The sequence below is a fragment of the Crotalus tigris genome, unplaced genomic scaffold (genome assembly GCF_016545835.1).
Source record: "Crotalus tigris isolate CLP2741 ecotype Arizona unplaced genomic scaffold, ASM1654583v1 scf7180000019068.10715455, whole genome shotgun sequence".
In the NCBI taxonomy this organism is placed as follows: domain Eukaryota; kingdom Metazoa; phylum Chordata; class Lepidosauria; order Squamata; family Viperidae; genus Crotalus; species Crotalus tigris.
Window position 1 is genome coordinate 8,902,152 of NW_024097358.1, and position 24,647 is coordinate 8,926,798.

The window sequence follows — 24,647 nt, forward strand, 5'->3', positions numbered from 1 at the left end:
TTTGCCAACCGGGTGTTTTGGCGTGCTCAGCAGCAATTCCTATTGGCTTTTGAAAGCCAATAGGGGGGAGTAGCACAGCTCATGCAAAAGTTGAAAAAAAAAACATCAAAAAAAGGTGCCACAACGCTGTTCTGAGCATTCTATGAGGAAAAAAAAAGCCCTGCAGATTAGTCTTCAAATATTGAAAAGGAGGACATGTAGGAGGACACTTTTCTAGGGAGGACAGAACTCACAAAAGGAGGACTGTCCTCCCTAAAAGACTGTCCTCCCTTATTGTACACCCTGTTTAGCAAAAGTTAATGCAATAATTTAGTACTATGGAACCCAGGTGTTGTCATTCAATATGCAACATATTGTTTTGAAAAATAATTTGTTTCTAGGGAAAAGGCAAGATTGCAAAAGATATGATTGATAATAAAATGAGAGAAAAGCCAAATAAGGCTCTCCAGTAAGATCAGCTAGTGAAACACACACACATACAAACGCACACGCACAGAGAGAGAGAGAGAGAGAGAGAGAGAGAGAGTTGATCAAACAGCTTGCAGTCAACTATTCCACTGGGAAAGTGTCAGAAAGTAAATCCAGACCTTGAAAGGAATCTGTGGCATTTGCACTTGTAAGGCTTGCCTATAAAAAGACACACTTTGTTCCCCTTGAGTATAGAGACAGATTGAGGAGCAAAAAGCTGTATGATTTTTTTCTGGATAATCCTCTAAAAAAAGCATTTCCATTTCAGTAAGCTGTCCCACCTCAGGTGTGCAAAAGCAGCCTGCATTTCCTGTCATAGGACATGGAGTCAAGCCAGGCTCTTGTGGATGACAAAGGACAATTGTTGAGTGAGAGACAGGCTACTTTTTTGGAGACCCTTCCTTTTATAGTAAACAGTTGTCTTTGCAATTTACCCACCCCTTGGTAGGAGACCCACAGCTGAGTATATAAGGCATGGATGCAAGTATTGCCTTTTGTTCCTTGAAGCCCCTAAGGTTTTTTCAACCCAGCATTTTGGCAGGAAATCCAGACTCATGGCTCCTAAAAAGCCTGACCCCAAGAAAGAAGCCCCCAAAGCAGCTGCGGCTCCAGCTCCAGCTCCAGAACCACCTAAAGAACCTGCCTTTGATCCCAAAAGTGTGACTGTAAGTAGGAACTTCAGTTTTTCCTGTTCCAGCCTCTACCAATCTGCTGCCCTCAGATGTGTCTGACAATAACTCCTATAATTTCCATATAATCCTAGAGAAGATTTTGGATACCAAGATCCAACACATCTGAAAGGGCATCAGGTTTAGAAAAGCATAGCTATTTATTATCCTTCTTGGAAAAAGGAGCAGGGAATACAGTTCTGCCACTGACACATTAAATGGCCTGCAACAGGTGACTATGTTCAAACAGGGTTCCCCAAGCTAGTGAATTTAAATAGTGGAAGAAGCCACATTTTTATTCTGAATTTATCATTTGGCTACTCTGAAATTTAGTTTATCAGCCTCCCACTTCTTCCTTACCCAGCTTCAGGTAATATTAAACATTCATTATTTATCTTAAATAATGTGATCTACAATGAATAGTTATTTTGGAAATCAGCTTCTGCTTGATGAGTATAAATATATTTTGCAGAAACGGGATAGTACAGTTAATTGTAACCTTTAATATTTCTGGTGCTTGATAAAAAATAATTCAGGTGTTGAAAGTTTTGATAAAATTTGTATTTAACCTGAAATTACTTGTTTGTAACATGTTTTCATCAAAAATATTATGATTCTAAAGAATGAATATTATATATGTTCATTTTCTCGGTCTGAAAAAAACTGAAAATGTTGAGAAATGTTTAATTTCCCATAAAATATTTATTTATTTATTTTCTGTTGTTTTCATTGTGGTCAAATAGATTCTACATGTTTTCTTGTTTAAAACTCATGCTGACACTGTTGAAAATGGAATGAATGTTCACAAAATAAATATTAGTCCCTTTTCCACATTGTTTTCAACTACATCTAGTTTGAAAGACTTCCAAAAGTTTCCAAAACTTGAAAATCTGTCTATTCAGGGACTTTTAAAAGTTTGGTATAGATGCCTTCTGTGATACTGCATTATTCTGAAGAAGCAGAAGATATCACTAACGTACAAAAATTGTTTTGCATTGCGATAAATTAATGTGTAAGTATGTACAGTGTTTTATACACTGATTTTTCACAAATACAAACTGAATATTTCATTCTCATTTTCTTTCCCAAATAACACACTTTCCAATCTTGTTCTTCTTTGATATGTTAGACTATGATGACATCATCATCTCTTTTCTCTATTAATTTTCACATAGAAAAAATAGCAGGAATAATGGTGTCAATGATGGACATCATAACTTTCTAAAAAAATTTTCCTAATGGCTATGGCCTCCATTTTCATTTTCCAATTTCCTTTGTAGAAGATTATTTGGCAGAAAATAACATCAAAGATGTAGTTTCAACATTTTTATATAGTCATATTGAACTCATGATACAGGAAGCACATTAGAAAATATTATCACAATTTATGGCATAGTTTTGGAATTTCAGCTGATGTAAACCCAGGTAAAGAAAAACAGATGAGACAATATAAAAATAAGAAGACATAGATTTTTTTTGAAGTTCTCTTTTTCTTTATTTTTTAAAGAGAGAATTTATTCTTTTGGAGCTACTTGTTTTACTGTTGAAAATAATTAGATTCATACACCGTACAATAGTATGTTTAATCATTATTTATCAAATAAACCACAATTGATTGGATTTGTACAGATCCCAGGGACTGGATTTACTATAAACCCAAATTAAATAAGCTGCATCACAACTTATTACATTGCATGAATGTTAATTTATATTGGTAATCCATATATGATACACCATACACTAAATAAAACATTGCATGAAATAGGTCAATATATCTGCCAAATGTATACAGAAGCCAAATGGTTTCACTGAAGCTGCACAGAATCATAAAATTATAGAATGGGAAGGGACAGTTAGGGGAATCTAAAGTAAAGCATTCCAGACAGATGGCTACCTAACTTCTATCTCAACTCTTTCAGAAAGATGCAGCTTATCATTCTGTGGAAAATTGGTTCTACTATCCAACTGCTCTTTATTCTTTAGAACTGTAGCACTCTACAATCCTAAAAACAATCTTTCCTTTTTTTCTATGTTCCATTTGCTCAGGTATTTGTTAAGTTCTATCTCCCCCTCCCTTACCTTTTCTTTTCAAGACTAAACCTTCCTAGTTCCTTCAATATTTCTTCATAGAGCTATGGTATTTTCCTAATCCTTTTGTCATATGGTTTGCTCTTCTCTCATGTTCTCTGAATCCTTCTTAAAGAGCGTTGTCCAAAACTGAATTCAACCAAGGTGTGGGCTAATCAGTATAGATTCTATATTGATTAGCCCACAGCTTGGTTGAATTAAGTTATTCTATATTATAGAATAAGAAGATGATTTGGAATTTATATTTCTGTTGATGCAGCTTAAAAGTGCATTTGCCTCTTTTCCAACCACATTATCATGTTCATCCATATTCAGTTTGTAACTGATTAGTATCTTTTTCACAGCACTATTACCAAATCAAGTATCTTCTAGCCTATCTTCATACTTTGTTTCTTAAGTAAGGAATTTTGCATTCGTCTCTATTAAATTTCATTTAAAAATTAAATGACATTTAAAATTTAAATTTAAAGTTTTGTTGTTCTCAGCTCATTTCTCTATCCCACCCAAGTGCACCATTAATCTAAATCACTATATAGTGAGCCAACCTTTCAACTTTCAATCTGGCATTAAAATACCGAATGTAGAAAAGATGTATTAACCTGAATCCAGTTTCCAAAAATGATTGAATGACAGAAAAAGCTTATGAGGAATGTATCAACTTGTTATCCATTGTTTGTCCATAATATTTGATATTTAGAGGTACATTTCTTTTTAATATTTAAGTGCCAGTAAGCTGCTCTTAATAACATTGAAACACACTTAATTGTCTAACAAGCAGTAGGTCATGTGTTTCTTGTTATCATTTGCTTTCCACAGGCACTCAGAACCAATCCCCAAAACCCTTGCTCTCTGAAGTTATCATGGAGGCAAGGGAAAAACTTTTTGCATTCCTCTCCTTTGATAGTGGCACATTCTTGTAAGATAGCTCTTGGGGGTTGAATTATTAATAGCTTCAGAACAGAATGGAAAAGGTTTGAACCTTGTCTTCGGAAAGATGACTTATGCTAATAAATATATATAAGCACAAACACAGATACTAAAACATAAACCTGGTAAATCATAATAAATTGCCAGTTTTATATATATTAATATAGCTATATAGTTATTTAGTTTATAGTTATATAGTTATATATTGTTATGTGAATACACACACACACATATACATAATATGAATTCAGCTCCTATGGTTAGGGCATAATAATAATAATAATAATAATAATAATAATAATAATAATAATAATAATAATAATAATTTATTTATTTATGAGACTTATATACCGCTTTTAAGTGCAAGCACTCTCTAAGCGGTGTACACTAGTAAGCAATGTATATATTTATTTATTTATTTATTTATGAGACTTATATACCGCTTTAAGTGCAAGCACTCTCTAAGCGGTGTATACACCAGTAAGCAATGTATATATATATATTTACATTGCTTCCAACAATCTGGGTCCTCATTTTACCTACCCCGGAAGGATGGAAGGCTGAGTCAACCTTGAGCCGGTGAGATTTGAACCGCTGACCTGCTGAACAGTCAGCTACAGTGGCCTGCAGTACTGCACTCTAACAGCTGCGCCACCTAAAGTTGGAAGGGACCTTGGAGGTCATCTAGTCCAACTCCCTGCTCGGGCAGGAAACCCTACACCATTAAGGACAAATGGCTATCCAGTCTCTTCTTAAAAACCTCCAGTATTAGAGCATTCACCGCTTCTGGAGGCAGGTTGTTCCACTGGTTAATTGTTCTGTCAGGAAGTTTCTCCTTAGTTTTAGGTTGCTTCTTGTCCTGCCTTCAGGTGCCTTGGAAAATAGCTTGACTCCCTCTTCTTTGTGGCAGCCCCTGAGATATTGGAACACTGCTATCATGTCCCGCTTCATCCTTCTCTTCGTTAAACTAGACATACCCAATTTCAGCAGCCGTTCCTTATATACTTTAGCCTCCAGTCCCCTAATCATCTTTGTTGCTCTTCTCTGTACTCTTTCTAGAGTCTCAACATCTTTTTTACATCGTGGTGACCAAAACTGGATGCAGTATTCCAAGTGTGGCCTTACCAAGGCATTGTAATGTGGTATTAACACTTCAGGTGATCTTGATTCTATCCCTCTGTTAATGCAGCCCAGCACTGTGTTGGCTTTTTTGGCAGCTGCAGCACACTGCTGGCTCATATTTAAGTGGTTATCTGCTAGGACTCCAAGATCCCTCTCACAGTTACTACTATTGAGCAAGGTACCCCTTATACTATACCTGTACATTTGGTTTTTGTTGCCTAAATGTAGAACCTTGCTTTTTTCACCATTGAATTTCATTTTGTTAGATAAGGCCCGGTGTTCAAGTCTGTCCAGCTTACTATGAGTTTAATTACATTTTTGGTAAATTTGCCCAATCAACACTAGCAATCTATAATTAAGCCAGAATGAGTGAAATCTTCACTTTTTAAAATATTCCTCTTGCGTGGAATTCAAAGCACACACCTAAGGATTTGTACATATTGCTTGCAAAGTGTGCAAACAAAGGCACCAAAAGTGCATGATATTTTGGATAAGGATTGAAATGGATAATGGAGATCCAGTTCAAGTCTGTACTGAATATTTACTGGGTGCTTTTGAACCAATTGTTATTTCATAGCCCAATTTATATTTCAGGAATAAAAAAAATGAAGATATATAACTGGAATAATTAAAGGAAATAATCTAACAAATAATATGAAAAAAAAACCATTTGCAAAAAAAGTATATCCTAAGAAAGGAACATAAAGAAATGTATATATTAAGAGAAATGTTCATGAAAATGAATAGGACTTTTTAAAACTAATGTAGAAATGTACAGGAACAAACATGAAACTGACATACTATATTTCTCCACTCACAGTGACAACCTGATTACATTTTCCTTCAGTTCAGGATTAGGTCAATGGGGAGAACCTGGACAATAAATTAAGAAATAGAAGCTGCCAGGAGATCAGAAAATAAGGAGATGTTTTAGTAGTGGGACTGCCAGAAAAAAACTTGCAATGGCAGAGTGCTCCTTTTTATTCTTCCGTTTAATCAGCCACATTCTCTTCCAGGATACAATACTCTGCTCTGAACCTAATTTTCTATCTTTCACCTCAAATCAGCATTCTGTTGGGCTCTCATTGGGCTATTTGTGAGTTCCACAACTTGCTTGACTTTTTGGTATTTCTGAAACCTTATGATTTCTTACAACATTGGGTGTAAGTGGTAGTACTCACACATGACCGTTGGCAGCAAAAAATGGATGATACATTATAGAAGGTGGAACTTTCCTGTCCAGATTTTCAATATAGTAACCATTACCTCTTGCAGGGCAATAGATTCCTTTTTCTGAGTTTTTATCTTCTCTCATTAGTTGACGTATATTTCCATATTAATGAAAATGCTTAAGTCTCATTGTGCTATTTCACCTTTCTTGAGATTTAACCTTCTATAAAATAATTATAAAATGGATGATTTTGTAGAAAAAAATACAAAAATTCTAAAAATATTTTTTACATAATAGTCCTTGTTTAGGTTATATTCCTTCAAATGTTAATACAGAGTATTCTTAATAATACTTAATTAAGCCAAATTAGCTTGGTTTGCCAATAATTGGAGGGGGATGACTCAAACCAATCAACCATATTGCAGGGTTTTTTTCTGATATTCTTTCATGTCATCTGGAACAAAAGTCTTCATATGTAAAGTGTGTATGTATATAGATAGGCTTTTAGACAAGGTAATGTGAGTACAGTTTTATGTACTTTGCACAGATAGTTGTTCTGAGTGTGTTAATGTCTACATAAAGCCAGTGCCATTTTGAGTTAACTGGGATGGGAGTGGAACTTAAATGGAAGCTTTAAGAATGTCTGACTGGGAGTTATCATCTTTGGAAGACATGAGCTGGAAGACACAGAAAGATGTGAGCTGTCACATACATACTGTACAGGGTGGAGTATTTCTGTGTGATTTTATGCTAGATTATGAAAAACAACTAGAAACCTGGTAATGCTATCCTAACTATAAAAACATTTCTGATTAAATAAGAATTATGTTTAGCATCACTTTGTGGAACTTTATAAAAGCAACAGATAAACTCCGCTGCCTGACAAGTATTGCAATCAAAGTTTTAGAATGAAAGAGACAACAGATGGAGGGGGGGGGAATGGTTTAGATAGACTCTAGAGATGAAATTAGGGAAGAAAGGGTAAGTTTCATTTCAATTTGAAGAATACATGTGTTTGGCTGGGATTTCTAACATAAAAATATTTTCATGCTATAGCAATTTCATGCAATTCTGTATATACTTTAGCTTACAATTGACACATACAATTGAATTCACCCATCATTCCAAAACATAGTTTGCTTAAGTATGGTTTATTGAAAAATCATAGCTCATTAGGTTTGAGCAGTATGTACAGTATAGCCAAATTATATGAATGTTATGTGAATCTATCTACAGAATCCCAACCTGAGAAATGCACTAAATATAAAAGTATAGTTTCTCATCATTGACTTCTTCTCTCTAGAAAGTATGACCAGATTTAAAAAATGAGTAAATAAAATTATCTACAGTAGGCCTTTACTTATAATTGGTCATTTAACAACTATTCAAAATGATGACAAACTTTACAAAAGCTATTTATGATCTATTTTCAAAGTTACAACTGCTGCTCCTTTCCTTATGGTCACATGATCACATTTTGGGCATTTGGCAACTGACTCAGATTTAAGACTGGTGGCAGTGGTCTGTTATCATGTGATTGCAATTTGCCATATTTTTTGCCATTTGCCAGCAGAACATGGGAAAAAACCCATTGGATATGCTGGATTCGCTTAATGACAGTGAATGACTTTAGGACTGTTGTAAAAATGGTCATAAAATGTCCAGTTATGTAGTGTCTCGACTTGTGATCAAAATTCTGGAATCTATGGTGGGTTATAAGTTGAAGACTACCTCTAGTCTTGTTTGTACATGTACTAAAAAGCCTGTAGACACCTCAAATTATTCAAATAATTTGACTAATTATGTGGTATCATGTCAGTGTCAACTCTTAGTGATCTTGTAGATTTTCTCCATGATGCTCTGTCCCTAATTTGATCTTTCAATTTTCAAATGGTGCACTTATTGCTAATCTTAATATGCAGTACATGCTAAGAGATGGATTGACCAAGTTGAGTCAAACTGTAAAAAGGGAATAGCAAATAATTAATAAGTATGCCTTTCCCTTTCTCTCCCATAGATTGAATTCAATGCTGACCAGATTGAAGGTAAGTAATGGTTGGTTTAAAACTATTGTATTCATATGTATGCTATTTTCTACTTTTCCATGTTTTAGTGAAATAAATTACCATTAGTTGAGTTCACAAAATACATTAACCCATAAACCATGAAAGCCATTAAATTCAGCAGGACTTATGATAAAAATTATGTTGGTATCAGATCATTTGCTGCATTCATATACCATATTGAGACTTTTAATGATGGTTTTATAAACAAATTAGAATGGCTTGTTTTGCATATGTAACATTATACTGTAGCATGATTGAACAAAATCAAAGACCATAACAAAATAACAGACTTGGAAGGGACCTTGGATGTCTTCTAGTCCAACACCCTGCTCAAGCAGGAGACCCTCATATCGAAAGCCTCCACTGATGGAGCGCCCACAAGCTTTACCACTAATTGTTCTTCCTGTTAGGAAATTTCTCCTTAGTTCTAGGTTGCTTCCATCCTTGGTTAGTTTCCATCCATTGCTTCTTGTTTTGCCTTCTGGTGCTTTAGAAAATAGGTTGATCCCTCTTCTTTGTGGGTGGAAGTGGCAAGTGGGTGGAAGTGGCAAGAAGGTGACAAGCAACAGGGAGAAAGCAGAACTATTTAACTCATTTTTTGCATCTTTACACAAAGGGAAAAAACAGACCAACCTATCAAAAATAGTGCCATAAAAAACAAAATAGAAACACAAGTTAAGATAGGCAAGAAAATGGTTAGTGAGCACCTGTCCAGCCTAGATGAGTTCAAATCGCCAGGACCAGATGGATTACATCCCAGAGTTCTCAAGGAACTGGCAGATGTGATATTGGAGCCACTGAACTATATTTTTCAAAGATCCTGGAACACAGGGGAACTACCAGAGGAATGGAAAAGAGCTGATGTAGTTCCCATCCTCAAAAAAGGAAAAAAAATGGATCCAGGAAATTACAGACCTATCAGTCTGACCTCAATACCTGGGAAGATCCTGGAAAAGATAATCAAACAACGAATCAACGAACACCTAGAGGCAAACAAAGTCATTACTAAAAGCCAACATGGGTTTGTCAAAAATAGATCATGCCAGAAAACTTCTGGTGGATCTGCGTGCGCAATGGCAGCTACTTTGTAGCCGTCCTCCTGAGTAAGTGTTTGAATCGCTATGAACAGCGGACACCAGCTGTTCAGCGGTTCAAAAACCCTCTCCTGGGCAAAGGGGGGGGGTAGAGAGGTGTCTGAATAGTGGTAGAGCCTCTTATGCACCCCCAAAGTTTTTTTGGGGGGGTGAAAGGAGTGCTCCCACGGAGTTCAGACTGTCTCCGCTTCCCAGCTGCTTTTGTCCCTAGGGACAAAACAAGCCGCTGCAACCACCTCCGCGATTAAAGTTAACTGGTGAGGTTTTTTTAGAAGCGGACAGAGCTGAGTAGAGGATTTAGTTTTTGCTTTCTTGGATTTTATTTGGATTTTAAGTTCAAAGATTTGTTTTTACTTTTATATTCCCTCTTTTTATTTTTTTTTTCCTTTGTTGAAAGGGAAAGTAAAATGGCGATCGGCAAGCCTTTCGGTGTTTTTTTTTTTTTTCAGAAGGTAGAATGGCGACCGGCAGGCTTTTTGGGGTTTCTTTTTTCCCTTTCCCTTTTCCTTTTTTTTTGTTTTTTTTTAATGATTGGAATGGAGTGTTAGTATTATTATTTTTGTACTTTTTTGGTTTGTTTTTTGTACTGTTTGTGTTTTTAAAAAAATGGAATGGATTTTTTCTATTTAATTATTCTTTTTTCTTTCTCTCTTCTTTTTTTTGAACTCCTTTTTTTATTATAATGATCTCCTCTTGAAGGATTTTTTTTTTGATTGTATGGAGTTAACTTCTTTTTTTTCTTTGTTTAATTTTTGCAATTTCTAAGAAGGAGTAAAGATTTTTTTAAGATGGCTCCAAAGCGTCCAGTAATCCCTACAGCTTCTAAAGTGGTTTCTTCTTCGGTGTCATCATCAGCGCAACAACCTAAATTAATAGCCTCATCTTCTTCTTTGCCACAGTCAACAATGGTGAAGGATTTGCAAGATATGATGGGAGATGTTATACTTCAAATTAGGGGAGAAATGAAAGAGATTCTAGAGGAAAACAATAAGACTTTGAGGCAAGAGATAGTTTTGGCTTTAAAAGGAGTTGCCTCTGTTCTTGAAAAGTTGAATTCTTGCGTAGAAGAAGTAGCAGAAAAAGTGGAATTGATGGAGGAAAAATTTGAAAGTATGGAAAAAGAGATGAAAAATTTTCAAGATGAGATTCTTATGCTTCAATATAAACAAATGGAATATGCTTTAAGAAGCAGAGGTTTGGGTGAGTCTGTGCAAGGAGATCTGAGAGAGATGGTTGCAAAGGACTTTGCTGTGATTTTGAATAGAGAAAAAGAGGAAATACTTAGTGAAATTGAACAGACATTTAGAGTTAATTCTGTGGTGGCAGAGCAAAAGAATTTGCCAAGAGATGTGGTAATTTACTTTGGGAAAAGATCCCTGAGCAATGAAATTATACAAGCTTTTTATAAGAAGAGGTTTCAAATTGCTTCACAAAATGTTATAATTTTAAAGGAGATCCCATTTAAAATTTTAAGAAGAAGAAAGGAGTTGCTTTTTTAGCAGACGAACTTAAAAAGAGACAAATTTTGTTCAGATGGGATGTTCCGACTGGAATGGTGGTGAATTACCTGGGGATACGCTATAGTCTTAATACTGTTTCTAAAGCAAAAGACTTTTATACTTCGGTCCTGGGGGTATGTTCATCGCCACCTATCACGTTTAAAGCTTTGGAAGATAAAAAGGCAGAATTGCAATCTGAAGTGCTTACACTTATGAAAATTGGGAAACTTCAGTTTGAGGGGCCTCAACAAGTAGAGATGGAGTAGCAGAAGACAACCGGTGTAACATACAATTGTAAAGAAAAGGATCAACAGAAGAAGGTCAAGGAAGGTTCACAAGTATTGGTTCCTGAATCTGCGGGAGAAGTAGGATTTATAAACTCTTTGGAGCAACCTTTAAGGGCAGAATTGCAGTGTGAAGAGCCTATATTAATTAAAAATGGGAAATTTCAGTTTGAGGGGCCTCAACAAGTCGAGATGAAAGAGCAGAGGACAACTTGTGCAACATATAAACGTAAAGAGAAAGACCAACAGAAGAAGGAGGTTAAGGAAGCCTCACAAGTATTGGTTCCTGAGTTGGGAGAACCAGGACTTACAAATTTTTTGGAGCTACCTTTAAGGGCAGATTTTAAAGTACTTCTTTCGAGATTTATGGACAAGAGAGACTGATAAGGATTGTGTTTACAGTGGATGGAACTGGCTATTGGAGAGAAGATTATGGAGATCGAATGAAAATTTTAGATAAGAAGTTTAAGTTTAAGTATTTAGTTTAAATATTTAGAAGACTATTGAGATTGCAGGAGAACTAAGATTTACAAACTTTTTTGGAATTACCTTTAAGAGGTTTATAGATAAGAGAAGGAATGTGTTTACTGTGGAGGAATTTGTTATTGGTAAAGATTTAAACAGGTATAAGGGAATTTTAATGTTTTAAGTTATGTTTATGGGATCTATTATTATTTTTTAGAGAAGCTAATTTGTTTAATTAAACGTATTTAGATTTGTTTAGGATTTATATGTTTTTTAAGTTTTTTCTTTTTTTGAAAGGAGAGAAGATTATGGTGATTGAACGAAAATTTTAGATAAGAAGTTTAAATTTAAGTATTTAGTGTAACTATTCAAAAGAGTATCCAGTCTTAACGGTATAATGAATGTTTATATGTTTATTTTTGTGCTCTAGAGTAAAGAAAGAGGGAGATTAGATCTTATATTGTAGGTATGGATATTTAAAGAAAGTAATGTTTAAATTTGTGTTTTGGGGATTCTATATAGAATGATGGATAATAATATAAGTACAATACTAGAAAATGTTTAAAGTATATTATAATGTGTGTTTAATGTTTGTAACTATTATGTTTTAGAGAAGATAATTTGTTTAATTTAAGGTATTTAGATTTCTTTAGGATTTATATGTGTTTTAAGTTTTTCTCTATTTTTTATTTTCTTTGAAAATTTTAATTAAGCCTGTACTCAGCTCTGGGGAGGTTGAGGGAGAGTATGGGAGGTTTGGGGAAGATGGGGGAGGGTACGGGAGGGTGGGGGTTTGGGGAAGGGATTTGTTTTGTAAAATTTAAAATTTTCAATAAAAAAAAATAGATCATGCCAGACAAATCTTATTGCATTCTTTGACCAAGTGACAAAATTAGTAATCAGAGGAATGCTGTCGACATAATTTACTTGGACTTCAGTAGGGCATTTGATAAAGTAGATCACAACCTACTACTTGATAAGATAGAAAAATGTGGGGTAGATAGAATCACCACCAGATGGATCCGTAGCTGGCTGACCGGCCGTACTCAGCGAGTGGTCCTCAATGGAACTGCATCTATATGGAGGGAAGTGTGTAGTGGAGTGCCCCAGGGCTCTGTTCTGGGCCCAGTACTCTTCAACATCTTCATCAACGATTTGGATGAAGGGATAGATGGGGAACTCATCAAATTTGCAGATGACACCAAGCTGGCAGGAATAGCCAACACTCCAGAAGACAGGCTTAAGATACAGAAGGATCTAGACAGACTTGAACACTGGGCACTAACTAACAAAATGAAATTCAATGGTGAAAAAAGCAAGGTGCTATATTTAGGCAAGAAAAACCAAATGCACAAGTACAGCATAGGTGGCACCATGCTCAATAGTAGTAACTGTGAGAGGGACTTCGGAGTCCTAGTAGACAATCACCTAAATATGAGCCAGCAGTGTGGTGCAGCTGCCAAAAAGGCCAACACAGTGCTAGGCTGCATTAACAGAGGGATAGAATCAAGATCACGTGAAGTATTAATACCACTCTTCAATGCCTTGGTAAGGCCACACTTGGAATACTGCATCCAGTTTTGGTCACCACGATGTAAAAAAGATGTTGAGACTCTAGAAAGAGTACAGAGAAGAGCAACAAAGATGATTAGGGGAATGGAGGCTAAAACATATAAGGAACGGTTGCTAGAATTGGGTATGTCTAGTTTAACGAAGAGAAGGACAAGGGGGGACATGATAGCAGTATTCCAATATCTCAGGGGCTGCCATAAAGAAGAGGGAATAAGCTATTTTCCAAAGCACCTGAAGGCAGGACAAGAAGCAACGGGTGGAAACTAATCAAGGAGAGAAGCAACCTAGAACTAAGGAGAAAATTCCTGACAGTGAGAACAATTAATCAGTGGAACAGCCTGCCTCCAGAAGCAGTAAATGCTCCAACACTGGAAGTTTTTAAGAAGAGACTGGACAGCCATTTGTCCGAAATGGTGTAGGGTTTCCTGCCTGAGCAGGGGATTGTACTAGATGACCTCCAAGGTCCCTTCCAACTTTACTACTATTACTATTACTATTACTTTGTGAAAGCCCCTCAAATATTGGAACACTGCTATCATGTCAACCCTAGTCCTTTTTATTAGACTAGACAAACCCAATTCCTGCAATCATTCTTCACATGTTTTAGCTCCATCCCACTAGTCATCTTTATTGCTCTTTTCTGCACTATTTCCGGAGTCTCAACATCTTTTTTATAATATGGTGAACAAAACTGGATGCAGTACTCTAAATGTGGTCTAACTAAGGCTTTATAAAGCAGTACTAGTACTTCACATGATCTTAATTCTATCCTTCTGTTAATGCAGCCTAGGATTACATTGGCTTTTTTGGCTGTGCTGTATGCTGCTGGCTCATATTTAAGTGATAATCCACTAGGACTCCAAATCCCTTTCACAGTTATTGCTATTAAGCCAGGTTTCACCCAGTCTGTACCTGTGCATTTGGTTTTTCTTGCCTAAGTGTAAAACTTTACTTTTCTCTACATTAAATTTCATTTGTTAGATAGGGCATGGTGTTCAAATCTGTCAAGATCCATCTGGATTTTGAGCCTATCTTCTGAGGTGTTGGCTATTCCTGCCAGTTTAGTGTCCTCTGCAAATTTGATGAGTTCCCCTTCTATTCCCTCATTTAAATCATGTATAAAGATGTTGCAGAGTATTGTGCCTAAAATGGAACCTTGGGGTGCCCCACTGCTTACTTCTTTCCATGTAGATGTAGTCCATTAAGGGCTGCATATTGAGTTTGTCAGCCAGTTACAAATCCATCTGATAGTGATGCTGTCTATCCCACATTTGTTTAGCATACCAAGAAGTAGTTTGTGATATACTTTTCAAATGCTTTACTGAGATCAAAGTATATTATGTCCACTGCATTTTGTTGGTACTAATTTAGTCACTTTGTCAAAGAATAAGAGTTGTTTGGCATGATCTGTTTTGATAAACCCATGTTAGTTTCTGGTTTAACTTTGCTTGCTTCTAAGTGTTTGCAGATCTTTTGCTTAATTATCTTTTCCACGATCTTCCCAGGTATTGATGTCAGACTGATTGGTCTGTAGTTTCCTGGATCTATTTTTTTTCCTTTTTGGAAGATGAGAACCACATCAGCTCTTTTTGAGTCCTCTGGTAGTTCCCCAGTACTCCAGGATCTATGAAAGATATTTTTCAGTGTTTCTGAGATCATGTTTGCCAGCTTCTTCAGAACTATGGCATGTAATCCACCACTCTAGGTGTCTAGAGTGGATAGCTGTTCTTTTACCATTTTCTTTCTTATGTTAATTTATATCCCTAGTCTATCTTTTACAGTTATGTTTTTGATAGGTTGGGATGTATTATTATTTTTTTTGCATGAAGACAGATGCAAATATGCAATAGCCTTGTATAATAGCTTTTACCATCTGAAAGCTATTGAATAAGCAGCTATGTTACCTATATATAGAAACTTCACAATATTTCAATGGGTTTTAACCTGTATTTTTGAATACTAGCAATTCCCTTTTTTCAGAGGAAGAGGCATATAATGGCGAAACCTAGATAAGGTTAGATATGTTGAATTATATTTTATTTTGGTTGATAGTATGGCAAAAGACATTGTTATCTACAAATTATGGGAATTGTTGGCTAAATCTCAAGCAATAGCTTGGGAAGGTAGAAAAACTGCACTGGGGGCGGTCTGAATTTCAATCTTGAGGTTCAATCCAGTTTGCAAATCTTTTGATATATTATTAGCCATTATGATGTCACTGATGACCTAATAATAAGCCAACCCAACTATTGCTGTGGCCCAAGGATTTCTGTGGAGCTTAAGACACTTGGGCTTCCACTTGTCTGAGGTTGCACATTGGCACTGACTTCTTGTGATCGTTCAATGGTAGAGATACAATCATGAAAAAGGTGATGTTGGAGATCCAGAAAAAAGTAGACCATGCCTCAGAGGTAGTGAAGGATTTTGATGGTAAAATTTCAGCCTTGAATTCAAGGATGGATATGTTGGAAGAGCAAATTCACAGCCTTGCCCAGTCAATTGCTGCAACTAGTTCTATAATTGAGCACGAGCAAGAATGCAGACAGGATTTAGATTGCTCAATTAAACAAAATAAACACCTCAGTTGCTACATGAAACAGATGAAGAAATCAATGCAACTTCGAACTCTCAGGATCCATGGCTTGCCTGAGAAAGAAGAGGGCCACAATATGGCAACCTTCATAGAAAAATGGTTACCACAGATTCTGAAATTAGGAGGCCCTATTATTGTGGTGGACAAAGCCTATCGACTACCACAGAAAAGGGACAAATCAAATGCAAACCAATGCAGCAGGACTGTTCTTATTCAGCTTGCAGAATTAAAGGATAAAGAACGGATAATGCAGCAAGTTAAGAAGCTAAAACCTATCACATACAAAAATAACATAATTTTGATTTTTCCAGAAATATTCATCCCTGAAGGTAACATTCTGGACTGAAATTAAAACTGAACATTTCAAGTAGTACCCAGTTTATAGGATCCAGATACAGTAGTTATACTATGAGTATACTGTTTTACTGAATGGGACTTAATCATTCCCACTAAATCCAATGGATTCACATGGATTATGCTATTAATTAGGTTTCAGTTCAATCACTGTTTTTCTTTTCAGATGGCCACACAAAAGAATGTAAGCTTCCTGCAATTTTAAATAAAACATAGATTCAAAATATAGAATAGTTTATTTAGAAATTATCTAAGCACAAATAGATTTAAGTTGATTTAATAACCAAAAAGCCAATAAATATGATTCCTTTTAAATGGAATAGTAGTACAATACTATAGAAATAGAAGCATTCTTAGAAATCATGACTCTGATCTGTTCAACATTAAAATCTACAATGTTGAATGCATTGGCTTCATGTTTCTGCTCAAATGTCTCTTCAGAGCCAAGTTGATTATACTGTTTTTAGTATTAGGAATTTTCTTTTGAAGTTCAACTAAAAGCTTCCCCCCCACCACCACCTTCTGTTCAATTGTATTCAATTATTGGATGTCCCTGGAGTTTTCTTGGCAAGGTTTTTCAGAAGTGGTTTGCCACTGTCTTCTTCCTAGTGCTGAGAGAAAGTGACTGGCCTGAAGTCAGTCAGCTTTCCAACCTCTCTACCTTTTCCTGTAATCTATAAAGAGCTGAGGTGGCGCAGCAGTTAGAGTGCAGTACTGCGGGCCACTTTAGCTGACTGTGTTCAGCAAGTCAGCGGTTCAAATCTCAGTGGCTCAAGGTTGACTCAGCCTTCCATCCTTCCGGGGTAGGTAAAATGAGGACCCAGATTGTTGGGGGCAATGTAAATATATATATACATTGCTTACTGGTATACACCGCTTAGAGCAGTGGTTCTCAACCTTTCTAATGCCGCGACCCCATAATACAGTTCCCCATGTTTTGGTGACCCCCAACCACTTATACATCATCGGGTGCCAGGGGCATGGCCAAAGAAAAGGGGAAAAAAATGGCGGACAGCCTTGTTTGGCGACCCCCGTGAAATGGTCGTTCGACCCCAAATGGGGTCCCGACCCACAGGTTGAGAACCACTGGCTTAGAGAGTGCTTGCACTTAAAAGCGGTATATAAGTCTCATAAATAAATAAATAAATAAATAAATAATCTATTCCAAACAAATATGTTGGAAAAAATAACATGCCTGGCACATCTTTTATATTACCACTTTATTTGTTCAATATATTTAAAGAACATTATTCATTTTTATGTTAAAATATTTAATTGTTTTCTTCCTCTTTATTATGCAAGAGCTTTGAGATGCTGAAATTTCAAGTATGTGTTCATAGGGTCTAGGACAGTTGTTCATGGTCACCTGGCTACACCAGCTTCATCTTGACCACACACCCCGACCGCAGCTGACTCATCATGGGAAGTCATTCTTGGTTGGTCTTCCACCAGCGCTCCTCTCCCACCACCTGTCCCTGTGGTTTCTCCCCTGCCCCCTCATCCCAGGCAATTTGCTGAGGGACACTTGTCCCTGGCCAATTAGCCGTGTGTCCTGGTTTCCTAAAGTGGAAACTGGAAAGGTGTGTGTGTGGGTAAATGTGTTGTTTGCCCTGGCAAGAAGCGCTGCTTCCCGACCTATTGCGCTTTGTGTGTGCACAAGCGGAAGTGACTTGGTTATAAAGTGCGAGCTCAGAGTGGCCTTGTATATGGGCATGGTGAAAAGAAAAGGAGAAAGCAAACCAGAGGAACGATTCAGTGGGTCCCTGTAAGCTGCTGCCTTCCAGATGTTCCATGCTTTTTCATTGAGCCCTTTGGCTCAATGCTGCAGTTTCATGGCAAGGCAGCAGGTAGGGAAATGGAGATTCGAAGTGCTTCTGAAAAGGAATGATTGGCTAATAATAGAATTCTTCCAAGCACATCCAGAAATCAGGAATTTGTTTTCAGTTTCTAAATGGAACTTGGAAGAAGGGGTTGGCTGAAAGTTTACCTTGTTGTGCCCCAATTGTTCTTCCTTTCTTCTGCCAAACTAAAAGAAACCCTGCTACTGTAATGTTATTGTTAAAAATTAGGGGTTGGAAACTTACTATCTTTTATAAGATTACCAAGTCTAGATTAGTTTCTTTATACCGTGGCGAATTAGTGCCAGAATTTGACATTGCTCAAAATGTTTGATTTGATCTATGCTTAGATTCTGACATGGTGAACGGAAAAAAAACCCCCACAATGCCACGGTTAGCCAGACTCTGCCTGAGTCCACTTGGCCAGCCACCCAGCTCCGCCTCCGCCTCAACCCCAGCCCCACCCTGCCTCCTCCAGCTAGTGATGGGTTAAGGTTAGGCGAAAGGAATGACAGATCGCAACCAATAAAAAGACTGGATGAATTTTCTCTCCAGGAAATGATTACTAGGGTGCCTCACTCCCAAGTTCATATGAACCTCTCTTGGAAACTATAGGCATACCCCACTGTTCACACAACCCAAGGCCTAGATCTGGTAGCAGATTTTATTTTATTATATTATATATATAATAAAATTATATTTTATTTTATTATATATATATATATATATATATATATATATATATATATATATATATATATATATATATATATATATATATATATTTCAGTTATGACCAACTGTTTCTCTTTTAATATACTCAGCCATCCAGCATTCTTGAGGCAGCCAGTGGGGACAGGGCCTTTCCCTTACAGCCTTTAAAAAGGAGGAGGCCACCGCCTCCTGTTGCATCCTGCCTTGCCCTGCTTTGCACCCAGCTCCTTCTCACAATGCCAGAGCATCTCGGAGGAGCTGGGTGCAGAGTGGGGCCAGGCAGGGTTTTTTTTTAGTTTAGCAGAAGAAATGAAACAATTCCTGATTTCTGGGTGTGCTTGAAAGGATTCTATTATTAGCCATTTTTTCCCTTTCAGAAAACCATGAATCTCTGCTCGCTTGGCTGCTGCCTTGCCATGAATCTGCAGTGTACAGCCCAGGGGTGCCCTACAACAGTATGGAATGTCTGGCAGGCAGCAGCTGATGATGAGCACCCCTGATGAGTCAGCTGTGGTGGGGAACTTGAGGTGAAGCGGGCATGGCCAGGTGGCCACAGCCAATTGTCCCATTCCAATGTCCATAGAACAACAGCCCAAATCACTTTCTGCTTTACAATTTCTTACATGGAAAGAGATACATTCTAATATTTCTGTTTGCTACCTAGTCTAGCTGTTGTGCTTTCTTTTAAGTTCAGATACATTTAACTCCAAAACTCCCATATATAGAAAAAATAGGCCTCCATTTCTGTTCTTTGAACTATTTCCACATGTTGGTTAGGAAGGATTTCTACAAAATTTTCTGCTAATATTAAGAGCTAATGGGATTTTGTTTTTTGCCCAGAGTTCAAGGAAGCATTCATGCTCTTTGACAGGACCCCAACTGGAGAAATGAAAATCACATACAGCCAATGTGGAGATGTCATGCGAGCCCTGGGACAGAACCCAACCAATGCAGAGGTCTTGAAAGTGCTAGGGAAACCAAAGCCAGAAGGTACGTGTATACAGGAAAGATTCAGCCCTTTTCATGTCCTACTCCAGAAGTTTCCTATCTATCATAAAACTATACATTTGCATGTTCAATAACTGATCTAGAAGCAATTGCCAAACCTAATTCTTCTAAACTATAATATATCCTTTCCAAGTTCAGATCTGCTTGAATTAGTTTCAAAGTTTGTTGTCACAAGAAGCTATACTGATGAAATGGGGAAACTGTAGCACACAGGAGAAGTGAGTATGTGTGTGTGTGTGTGTGGGAGAGAGAGAGAGAGAGAGAGAGAGAGAGGCAGACAGAGACAGAAAATGAATCAGAACTGTTATTTTTGATATTTGTCATCATTATGCTCTTTCTTGTCAGAAATGAACACAAAGATGCTGGATTTTGAGACCTTCCTCCCAATGTTTCAACACATTGCCAGATCCAAAGACCAAGGGACTTTTGAGGACTTTGTGGAAGGACTGCGTGTCTTTGACAAGGAAGGAAATGGCACTGTCATGGGAGCTGAGCTGCGTCACGTTCTTGCTACTTTAGGTACAGGAAGGAATTTAGTCCATAGTATGTTAAAGGAAGTAGAATATCTGTAGAATTTGTGACAAAAATTATGTTTTGGCAAGGTTTGGCCTTCCAGAATAATTAGCATTTAGCCAATCTGTCTGCTGTCTTTCAAATAATCCATATGTTCATACATATTCTAGTGTGCATGCACTATGTAGCACATTGGTATGATTAATTCAGACAGTAGATTGGAATTTAAAGCAGATTATTTTTTGTGATACTTCTACGAGTACTGTGCGTTTGTGTGTGTTTTTATAATAATATGTTGTGGTTTATGGAACTACCATGTTAGGATTTTTTTTCTAACTGATTGTGCAAGATCAATGCCTAGGAGAAGGGGCCCAAGTGTGAAAGTGACTAAGGCGTTTCAATAATACTTTATAATAAAGGAACAGCCTTGCCCTTAAAAATCTCAGAGTAAACTTCTCAGGCATTAACCTCTGTTTATGATTATGGAAGCATAGCAGCCCATACAGAAGGCATTTCTGTATTGCTTGGTTTTCTAATTTTCTTCATTTTTGTCACAATTCCCATTCATATGTAAAACAAGCGGAACATTCATTTCTTGCAAGAATTCATTCTCTCATTTGGCAAATGGAATTCTTTTGTGATTACACATATTTCTGGGATTATTGTTGCATATGCAACTGCATCAGGAGCTACTTAGCACAGGATGCAATGGAATAACTGGAGGCTTCTGCTGTGCTAAGCATCTGTCTTTGTCAGTTGTCCTTGACTTGGTGCCTTTCAGAATTCTTTTGTCCATGCTAGCTAAACATTCTGTGATTTACAATCCAAATAGATTTGGAGAATGGAAGGTTAAGAAAGAAAAAAATAGATCTTATTTAATATCAACAACCAGATTATTTAAGTAATTCCCATTTCTGTTCTTAGTACTTCTCCTGTATTCAGAGATAAGCACGGAAACAAAATTAAACTCATTTGATTTCTATTTTATAGGCGAGAAGATGACAGAGAGTGAAGTTGAACAATTGATGGCTGGACAAGAAGATGCTAATGGCTGCATCAACTATGAAGGTATTTTAAGTGGATCAAACCCACTTCAAAAAATCTGTTTAAAAGGACCCTTTGCACTTGCTGTTTATTGCTGGAGCTGTTGCTAAATCTTCCTAATGCTGTAAAGTTTCTGCTGATATTTTATTTCTCTGAAGTCTGAGTACAAAGCAGCCAGGAATAAACAGTGGCTCTCTGAAGAAATAGAATGAAACAATATTAAAATGTATGGGCTGCTGAAGTTACTGCTAGAATAAAGATTGATACTGCAATCATATAGCTTTCTATTAATATGATTGGGTAGGCTTTCCACTCCATTCAGCTACTTTCTATTTGGGACATAAGGACTACTCCTATTAGTGATACAATTAGAATGGCCTGAGAATTTGAATGCCATTTAACTTTCTATAAAAATTATTTCTTAAATTTAGGATCAAAACTTTTTTGTCACTTACTTACCTGCACTGTCTTTACAGCAGGGGTTGGCACCATTTTGATGATCAAAGGACAGAATTGGGGGTGGGTGGGAGAGATGTATAGCCATCCAAGAGCTGTGGTGTAACAGTGGTTAGAATGCAGTATTGCAGGCTAACTGTGCCAACTGCCAGCAGTTCAATTCTCACTGGCTCAAGATTGACTCAGTCTTCCACCCTTTCGAGGTAAAATGAGGACCCAGATTGTTTGGGGCAATATGCTGACTCTGTAAACTGCTTAGAAAGGGCTCTAAAGCACTATAAAGTGGTTTATAAGTCTAAGTGCTATTGCTATCTACAAAATTTCTTCACTATTATTGCAACAGAGCCCAATCTGAAGATTCTGAACACAGCAAGAAATGTAAAACAAAAACAAACATTCAGTTGTGATCTGTGTATGTATAAAAATCTTGTATCAGTTTGTGACCATCAACTGGGCAAAATTGGAAGGGTAATAAATTAGTAAATTAGTTTATTAAAACAAACTAATTTAAATGAAATAATTTACAGAATGCTAGGAATCATGACCAAGAATGAAATTGGGGGAAGTGGTGGCCATTTCAGCATTTACTAAATTTTTCGGTTATATTCTCCAGAAACCCATAGCTTGCATGGCACAAAGGAAGATGGGACAACTGTTTCCCTGCCCTTTTCCCCATCTCTCTAGCCCCTGCACCAAATCAACTAGCAGCAAGGCCCTACAGATAAGAGAGGATTGGCTGCTTTGAAACAAAGGCTGAAATCTGAAATTTCATAATGGCAGCAGGCAGTGAGGAAAGGAGGGGCTTAGATGACTACTAGTAATGTTATAGCTGGCTGAAGAATGCACATAAGTGATGGGTGAGCCGTTTTCCTCCCTGGAGGGAGGGAGTCCCTGGGGACATGCCAGAATGGGGAGTGAGGGTGCAATTTTCCTTAAGCTCTGCAGCTTCCTTTATTTCCCATCCCCCCAGCAAAGTGGCAGGCAGTTTCACAGGCCAGCTAAGGAGGAGGAAGACTGATTTCCAAGGTCTCTGCCAGTGTGCCATTTAAAAATATTGATAGAAATGTATAAATTATCAATTTATGTTGAATTATTGTAAGAAAAAAAATGCTTTCTAGAACTGTGTTATAGCTTGCTTGTTCAGGCCATCCGGAACTACCTTTCAAATCCTTTTTTTATTTTTATTATACTTAATGATCTAGATTATGTGAACTGAATTTTGAAGGCTCTGCACTGACTATGATGGGACTTAACATTTGACTAAATCTGCAAAATATTTTTATGTAAAACAATTCTTTCCAATAATCTACAGATTAACCTGTATTAGTTCTAAATTTCTGTTTTTATTTTCCTCAGCTTTTGTCAAGCATATCATGTCTGGCTGACGCTAGAATCTTGAAAGTGAGTACTTTTTCAACATTTCTTGTTTAAATTGTTATATAACATGATTAGGAAAAGATGTATGTTTTCTGGCATATATTAACACTTTTCTTAGTCCTGAAAGTAAGTATGGAAGGTGATGCTAGTGCTAAATATTTTAACATTAGCAAGTCTCAAAGTAGCAATGAGAAGGGGAAAAATGAAATTAGAAAATAGAGGGTAATGTCATGGAAGTTTCAGGATGTTGCAAAATTGATCGTGACCTGATAAAATTAATTAAAACTAGGAACAGAATTAGAGAATAAAAAAGCAACAAAGCTATAAACAGACAGACACAGGGATTATAAGGATTCCTTAATAAATATATTTTGCTTTGCTTTTTTTTGCATTTTCATAAACATCTGTACAGTCAAATGATTGTGCAGTACGGGTAATGAGGCAACATGGCATGAGCGCATGCACACCCACCCACCCACCCCCACACACAAATATCCACCAATAATTACAGTATTACAGAAGACACAAGTGTGATAATCTCCTCTCATAAAATGTTTGGGCAACTCCTCACTGAGAAAAACTAATTGGAAGGACACTAATTGATTACACTAATTGAGTTTCTAATTGATCTAATAACTTTATGAAATTCAAAAGTGCACTCCTTTTGTGTCTTTTTGAAACAGAAAGCTGGCCTCTTCCACAAGACTGTGTTCAACGAAATTCTGTGTTGTTGCAGCCATAAATAACAGCATTTGCTGTATTTTATTATTATTGGAAACAATCTTGGTTCCATTGAATGAAAATGTATAGCTAACTATATCATGATTAGATTACACATAGTTAACATTTTTTAAAAAAGAATTACTAAGAAGAGTTCATTCAATTATCTTGTTCTTTCTTTCCAGATTCTTCAGATGAATAAAAAACTGATTCGGCAGAAATTTCCTCATACTATTTCCCCCTTAAAACTCTGTAGGAGATGAATCTACCACAAACCACATTAAAGGGGCTGCCCATTATAATAACAAAACCACTGCATTAAACACCTCTACATCAATTTCAAATTTTACTTTTTTTAATAGTTTCTTCTTTTTGTTGCATCTAGTACATTCAAATTAAAATATGAATATCTGTGCAGGATGCACAAATTATTATTTGGTTAAAAAAAGGCCAGAAAGGGAAAATATTGTGCATATGTAATGGCCATATGTAATGGTTATTTGACATGGGATAGTGGGAATTATAATTAATCAGATATGGAACACATCAGATTGGAGAATGTTGCTACATGAAAAAAATAAAGATTTGTTTGTTTCTATCTTTCAA

The 24,647-nt window shown here is 36.7% G+C and overlaps 1 protein-coding gene across 1 annotated transcript; it reads left to right on the forward strand.

Moving 5' to 3' along the window:
* The first annotated feature begins 763 nt into the window (after positions 1 to 763).
* Positions 764 to 24,647, forward strand: MYL4 (myosin light chain 4). Its single transcript, XM_039359169.1, has 7 exons — positions 764 to 1,133; positions 8,462 to 8,489; positions 19,764 to 19,913; positions 20,277 to 20,450; positions 21,435 to 21,512; positions 23,301 to 23,345; positions 24,227 to 24,647. The coding sequence occupies exons 1-6, from the start codon at positions 1,023 to 1,025 to the stop codon at positions 23,327 to 23,329; spliced, it is 570 nt and encodes a 189-aa protein (XP_039215103.1). The 5' UTR covers positions 764 to 1,022; the 3' UTR covers positions 23,330 to 23,345; positions 24,227 to 24,647.

What these genes read in the sequence shown, in the direction of transcription:
- MYL4 (XM_039359169.1), top strand. Translation starts at nt 1,023, where the DNA reads ATGGCTCCTAAAAAGCCTGACCCCAAGAAAGAAGCCCCCAAAGCAGCT. An exon ending in CAATGCTGACCAGATTGAAG is followed by an intron (nt 8,490 to 19,763) that starts GTAAGTAATGGT and finishes TTTTTTGCCCAG; the next exon opens with AGTTCAAGGAAGCATTCATG. An exon ending in TGGCTGCATCAACTATGAAG is followed by an intron (nt 21,513 to 23,300) that starts GTATTTTAAGTG and finishes TATTTTCCTCAG; the next exon opens with CTTTTGTCAAGCATATCATG.